The 7,150-nt window shown below is 39.0% G+C and overlaps 1 protein-coding gene across 1 annotated transcript in view; it reads right to left on the bottom strand.

The window, feature by feature from the left end:
• Positions 1-760: 760 nt before the first annotated feature.
• gramd1bb (GRAM domain containing 1Bb) overlaps positions 761-7,150 on the bottom strand; it is a 37,219-nt gene continuing 30,829 nt past the window's right edge. The window contains exons 17-19 of the mRNA XM_008275973.1: positions 6,647-6,754; positions 6,144-6,264; positions 761-4,951 (exon numbers count right to left, since the gene is read on the bottom strand). Of these exons, the coding sequence (XP_008274195.1) occupies positions 4,862-4,951; positions 6,144-6,264; positions 6,647-6,754 (319 nt within the window). The 3' untranslated portion in view covers positions 761-4,861. The remainder of the gene's footprint in view (positions 4,952-6,143; positions 6,265-6,646; positions 6,755-7,150) is intronic.

The raw sequence follows: 7,150 nt of genomic DNA, 5'->3' as shown, positions 1-7,150 counted from the left end.
AAATTACTTTTCCAGATATTGTGAAGAAAACTAAATTATACATGAGGAATGCAATGCCTTGTATGAAAGCAACAAGATGGAATAGGATAACATTATATATCAGAAAATGGAGAAAATGCAATACTGATAACAGCTCTTTTAAATATGCTAATCTTTGCATTTCACATTTCAAGCGTTTGTTCAAATTTTGGTGACCCTGATGTAGTTTTTTTTTTTTTGTATGTACACATCTATTGTTTCAGGGTTTGTCTCATCCTTTGCACCCTCTACTGCACAAACTGGCAAAGCAGCTTTCACCTGCATTCAGTGTCTGTGTTTACACAGCACAGCTACAGTGGTAATTAATAGGTCATTTATGCAACAGTAATTACAATGGGACAAAAGGGAGCCATAGGAGATCTGTGGGCCAACTGCTCTGAATGCAGAAGGTTATGAGAAGCTTGCAGCTCCCAAAATAACAATGCTTTCAATACATAGCATTAATATTTTAAAGTTTTTTGATTTCATTTTATTTTTGAAAGTGCAGTTACAGATGAATATTTTATCTCGGTGCCTCATGCATTCTTTCCTCTATACTACTCTCTCTGTAAAGTCTCCTGAGGTCACACACATTGCGTCTTGAAAGGTAACAACTGCACTTCCTGATAGGAAAATCTTTTGGATTCAACTACAAATTCAATTAAGTATAATTTTCTTTAACTTAAATCTGCTATTCCAGCTGATCATTTCTGAAATAAACCACTCCAAACACAGCAACACCATCTGTTTAGCAGTTTTTTTTAATTCATACTTCCAATCTCTACTTCACATGAACCAGAAAGCCACTTTTTATCTTCAGTCTCTATGAGGCAAAGTCATCGGCAAGTCAAAACCTACGCGCAGCGCAGGCTGGGTTCTTTTGTCAGTGTGTGTGTGTGTGCACACTGCAGATATACACAACATATACTTACAGTATATTTATCTCATGTATAAATTTCACTAAAAGTCTAGAGATCAAAACATTTTCTAAAAAAAAAAAAAAAAAAAAAGAAAAACATACAGTAGAATTATTTTTGAACAGAACTACAGCAGTACATATTTTTATCAAGACACACTTGAAGAAGAGCATTTGCTATGAGTTTGATCAGTGGTTGTTTTCAGGAGGTCGTGTGTGATTCCTATCGTGCGTAAACCAAGGCTGGTACTTAGTAGTGTGTTGCATGGGGAGGGGGGCACTGCTCTGTGACAGCGCAGCAAATGCCAATGGATACAGTCAACAAAGCACACAACCCATCAGCTGTCAGTTACAAAAAAATGGTGGCATCCTAAACTCTCTGGGGGCCTTGGTTCCACAGCTGTGCAGCGATAGCAATCATACAATCATTCATGTGACACAGATGAACTGTGCGAGTGCATGCTAGAAAAGAAAGACTGGAAACAAACTAACAAAAAGCAAAAAAACAAAAAACAAAAAAACAAAGAGGTGTTAGGTTCGTTTAATTTAAACACGTTGGCCAGAATGAGAAACATGAACTGAAGCTAACAACAAACCCAATTTGCATAATTGTGGAGTTTTGTGGAAATAAATTCAGGTGTGCTACAACAGTTATTTTTAAAGCATCTAATTTGGACAATGGAGTGTGTTTTACAGATGGAGCCAATACAAACTGTTTTCCTCAGTCTTGACAGTGAAAAGAATAAAATCAGTGCCAGTAAAACCGCCTCGATCAAGCATTTACCACATTTCCTTCAAAACACTTGGAGAAGGTTTTTGTCATTTTTGGACAAAAAAGAAAAAAAAATCCACTTAAAACAAACTGTTAAAGCATTTCAGTCCCATTTTCATATACACGACATTCCTGCATCGTCATATATATGAAGCCTAACTTCAGAAAACACTACTACCCACTCACATTCATGTCTTAAGGTTTCCGTGCGTTATCGTTACTCAGTGCCTTCTTCAAAAGTAATATATGTGCACACACACAGCAGGGATCCAGTCTGGAAGCTTTTTTTACTGTTTACAATATGTCAGCAACACGCCATGCAGGCACACAGTAAAGATACCTTTTCCCTCATAAAAATCACTCGTTCCTGCCTCGCCAACAAAACAGACAAGAGAGCGTGTCAGTCTTAGTTCAGAGCTGCTTTGTTTAGGATGTGTTTTGGAAGATTTCGTAAACACCTCAATTATATTTGGGCAAAAGTAACACGATTTTGGAGCAGTTACCAGATTGAACTGAGAAAAATCAACATTGTGGCTGATAAATTATAAAATATACATAAATTAAAACAACTATTTCCTCAGCCTTGCATTCACCTCCAAACTAAATGGCTGCAACTTTTCTTTCTTTCATTCGTTACCTCAAAAGGGTTTAAAGTGCTTCACTTTCTCTTTTTTTATTACACAAGGAAGTTTTTTCTTGTTTTGGAAGTGCTTCCATTGTTGAAGTCTGTCAGCTGTAAGGGGTCTCAGTTGACAAACTCTTAAGAGATGCTCTTTACTGCACCTAATCCAGTATATATATAATACATGACATACATGATAAATACTTCATTTAAAACAACATGATAGTTTGTGAAGGTACATTTCTACTTCTTTCTTTTGGTTCAATTTAGTTGCGTAAAGTTAATTCTCATGCTTTCATTGCATCCAAGACAGACACTTGAAATGGGGAAAGGGAAATTATAATTTTGGTTGAAGTAGATGTTTCTAAAGAAAGAGATTGATGTTTTGAGATATGAGCTTTTTAACTTTTTTGCTGTGAGTTAGATGAGAGGATTGCTCTCATATTGGCATGGTAAGTGTAAAGCTAAAGCTAAATTCAGAAAGAATGAAAACAGGTTGCTCTCCCAGTTTTTAGTCCTCATGCTAACATAAGCTTACCGGCTGTTGGCCAGGAGATGTGAGCTCAACATAAAAACCAGATACGACAGCTTGTTGGCTGTAGCATCACATTGATAGTCTAAACATGAAAGTGGTATCAATCTTCTCCCCTAACCTTTAGCAAGTAAGCACATTTCTCAAATTGTCAACTGTTCCTTTTTTTTTTTTTTAATAGCAAAGACTGGTCACACCACTAATGTCATGACATGAACAGAAGATTTGCTCACAGAGGGCAGATGAAGGGTTCATCTCCAAAATGTTATATATCCATTTACAAGCAAAAATCATCCTGTTCATTATTCAATTTGATGATCTCTCATCTACTTCCTCCCATGGATTTAATCTACTAAGGATGTGTCAAGTATGTGACATTCATTTAGGCAATCAATAATTCAGTAAAAGCAGAAGCAGTAACTTTGCTTTTCAAATGTTGGATACATCATTTTGGAACAAAACTCTTCGACTGTAAACTGTACCCTGGTGGGACTAATGCAAGGCGGCATCCAAACGCATTAGCATTTTAAAAAAGGCAGTCTGGCTGCAGAAGCCAGAAAAGAAAAAAACCCCATAAGAAACATACATGTGTGGAATGGTAAAAATGTCACACTTTCCAGCACACACGTGTGCTCGCACGCACACATACACACACACACACACACACACACACACACACACACACACACGCACGCACACACGCGAATATAATCGCGCAAATGCAGAATCATACTTGCACACTGGACATGTCACAGACATATCTGGCATGCATTTTTAGAAGAAAACACTTTTTGTTAGAAATTCTTTAACTGGTCTAGAGCTCTGATAATTTCTGTATGTACATAAATTAACAATAAATATAGGTAATGTTTATATATTTTGAAATATATATATATTAAATAATGAAATATTTTTATATATTTCAAATATATTCATAGAATTCTTTCCAATTTGAAACATCTTTAAAGAGATATAATCACAGTTTAGTAATAAAACATGTAAGAATACAGGTCTCCCAATGGGTCTGGCTGCAGCGTCCCCGCTTCGAAGATTAATAAGTTGTGATCAAAGTCCAGCCTTTTTTCCAAACTAATACATTCGGCTTCATCAGAAGGATGAGAAATAATTGCAACGTAAGGTAGCGAACACTGTGGCAGGAGCATGTGATCATGGAAATTGTGTTTAATGTCAAAAAGACGAGGTGAGGTCTTATCAATCTTTAAATTCTACTTTGAAACATTTCAACGTGACGGTCCGACAGGGAACCAGCCCTGACGGGAACCATACAGGCCAGGCTGAAACAAGGCAAGAGGGACTGATCAGTGAAGCTGATCTCCCAGCTACAATGCTTCTTCTGTGGAACCAAACTGTTCTCTGATCACCTGGAGGTTTATTAAAGGGACGCTGCAGCGAGGACCTCTCAGGGGTGATTGGTTGGAACAGTCGAGAGAGTGTAAAAAGCCATTAAGACTCGAAAGGAACCCCCCCCTTCGTTTGACTCAATCTCCTCTTCTTCTGTTCTTCTTTTTTTTTTTTGACACACATAGACTGGAACTGGACCACATTAACACTGACTGAGGGGAGCTAGGTTGTCTAAATGCATGCAGTAGTTTTCCTTCTTTCTCTCTGCCACTCTCCTGGTTGACATGGCTTACAGTAGGATGCACTTGGAAATAAAGAGAGTAGAAGGAAACAGCTATCCCACAGGTGAAGAGAAGGGGCAAGTCTCGCACCTTCCCACAAAGCCTCAGTGATGTTGGGGATACCTCAGTTCCTGTGTGCGATAGGGGCACTTTCTGTCCATGATTTCCTCCTCCGGGGGTTTTTTAAAACTTCTGTGCGCTGGAGATGACTGTTCCTCTCTTTGTAGTCTTTGGACCCGCTCACCGCTGGTCCCACCTCCTCTGTCCTCCCTCTTTCCTGCTGCTGCCTGCAAAGTGGTTCACAAACAAAACAGGTCCTATATTGCACAGCATGCCCTCATGGCCTTATGGTGGTGTGTCAGTGATAGCGACTTCGCTTCTCCTCAGTCTCTGAGCTGTAGTCCCTTAAACCGATTCCTCGCTGGAGGTTCAATAAAGAGTCTTTCATCTAAAGAGGAGAAACAACAAGAAAAACAAAAACGGTCGTTAATTAGAGAGATGAAAATTTACATCTACACCTACATTCATGCACCGAACAAGTAGGAATTACTCATATTTTCCATTTTGTCATTGGGCAGTGGCGGTCATTTACTGGTGCATGCAAAGTGGAAAGTTATTCATTCACTTTAGTTGTATTTGATCATTGGCTGCCTGTGAAAATGTCACTTTAGGTGAGTCGTTATGGGCTTTGACTGAGAAAGATTAGTGGAATTTGGCTCATGGAATCAAAATCCTGTCATGCTGTATTTACAGGTTTTTATTGGCTGTATTAAAACAGAGAATCCCGTAAACACATGGCCAATATCTTAAAAAACCAAGTCCCAGGAATATATACTACATCCTTTTCAACACTTTGGCATAGTATGAGACTCCTCCCTTGGGTGCCTGAATGAAACACCACAAGCAGTGAAGGAACCAGTTTTTAGATTACTTTTTGTGATCCTCAGCATAAATGTAGACAATGTTACATTACAGTGAGATATTTCACGTGCAGTCACATTGAACTTGTTTGCAGAAAGACATACGTATGAACTGGCACACATTTGTTATTGCGGTCTGGCATTAGCTTCTTTCTATATGCACTTTTTTTGCAAACAAATTCATACTGAGGTTCACATTGCGAAAAATCCACAAGGAGCTGGCCTTTTTCGGTTTGATTCCTTGTTGAAACGTCTTCACAGGGTTTGAACTTGTATAGTTTTTGACTTGCCGTATATGCAGCAGTGTAGGTTTATTGGCTCACGGTAGGGTAGGGGATGTAGTGCATTTTACAGGGCTAAATTGGTCACATACTGTGAAATAATGTAAGGTATTCAACAAGCTGGCTAGTCACTGAGATAAAAATAACTTTGTGTTTTATGGTGTTCTTGTTCAGAGCAAACTGACAGTATTTACATTATCCTCTTTTCCAGAAAATGAAGGCCAGCACATGCAGGCCTCTTGTCAATCATTCCTTCACCCAACACAACTTAGCACAGAGTCAGGGGGCTGTTTAACAGCTTCAGTGGTATCTGGCTGAACTTACTGTAGTTACAAACTGCAGCTTTGCTTACCAACCCAACAGATATTCAAGTGCAGGCAAATTCTCTGAATGCTGTTCATCACAGTGTTAAGTCGATGTTCTCTTTGTGTCCAAGTACCTGGTCTAGCAGCACTACTGACGACTTGATAATCTCCCTCCACTTCTGCAGCTCGGCGTCATGGTAACGCTGCTGCGCCTCCAGGAGCTGGGCCCACTCCATCTGCGTCTGAGGCAGTTTGCTGGGAAACACACATACACATACATTAGCTACATCAGGGTGCAGCCACTGAAGCATGATTTCCATTCTGAGGGACTGCCAACAAACAGTTTGGTAAATTGTTTCAGTAAGCCCAGAGCTCTTCAGGGGTAATTTTAGAAGCTCAGTGTTTTCCTGTCACACATGTCAAGGGCCATATGGATATAGTTTAGTGTGTATGTGCATGTGTATGTCTGTTGCACCAAATAACTACAGCAGACCTCCATCCAGTCTGCACTGATTAAGATTTTGTATCCTCAAATGCCTCTGAAGTCCATTAACCACGTTGAATCTCTATGATAAAGGAGTCCTGTATAAATAATCTGTGACAAAAATGTGTAGAATGTGAATCTGTGCTTGTGTACCTTTCATGAAGCCGCAGACCTTGCCAGGTTGTTAAGGACTGCGCAGAGTACTCCAGCATCCACAGCTTATAGAAAAGCATCATGTTGAGGAACACCAGCAGGACCAGGCTGTAGAAATGTAAGAAAGAAAGAAAGAAAGTCATCAAATGATGCGTTTTAGTGCTACATAATGCCATTAATCAGCTGCTATGTGAATGGAAATACACTCAAATAGTATAAATACATGCATCTGGCCCTACTGGCTACTCAAAACATATATACCTGAGACAGATCCTATGGATGGCAATGAAAGAAGAGAAGAAAGGAGTTACACTCAAAGAGAACAACAATGAGATATTTGTAAGGAAAGCAACAACAAAAATAAAGAAGAAAAAAAAAATTCAATTGTAAGTCAGACAAAAGCTCTACGGTCTACTAAAAAAATGGATGAAAATATGCAACATGTGAGTCAGAGAAATTATATCAAGTGACATGACGATGTGCACATACTTGTGGGTCCAATTT

The sequence above is a fragment of the Stegastes partitus genome, unplaced genomic scaffold, assembly GCF_000690725.1.
Source record: "Stegastes partitus isolate 25-593 unplaced genomic scaffold, Stegastes_partitus-1.0.2 Scaffold62, whole genome shotgun sequence".
In the NCBI taxonomy this organism is placed as follows: Eukaryota; Metazoa; Chordata; class Actinopteri; family Pomacentridae; genus Stegastes; species Stegastes partitus.
Note: the sequence above shows the minus strand (reverse complement) of the source record. Positions and strands in the feature narration are given on the sequence as shown.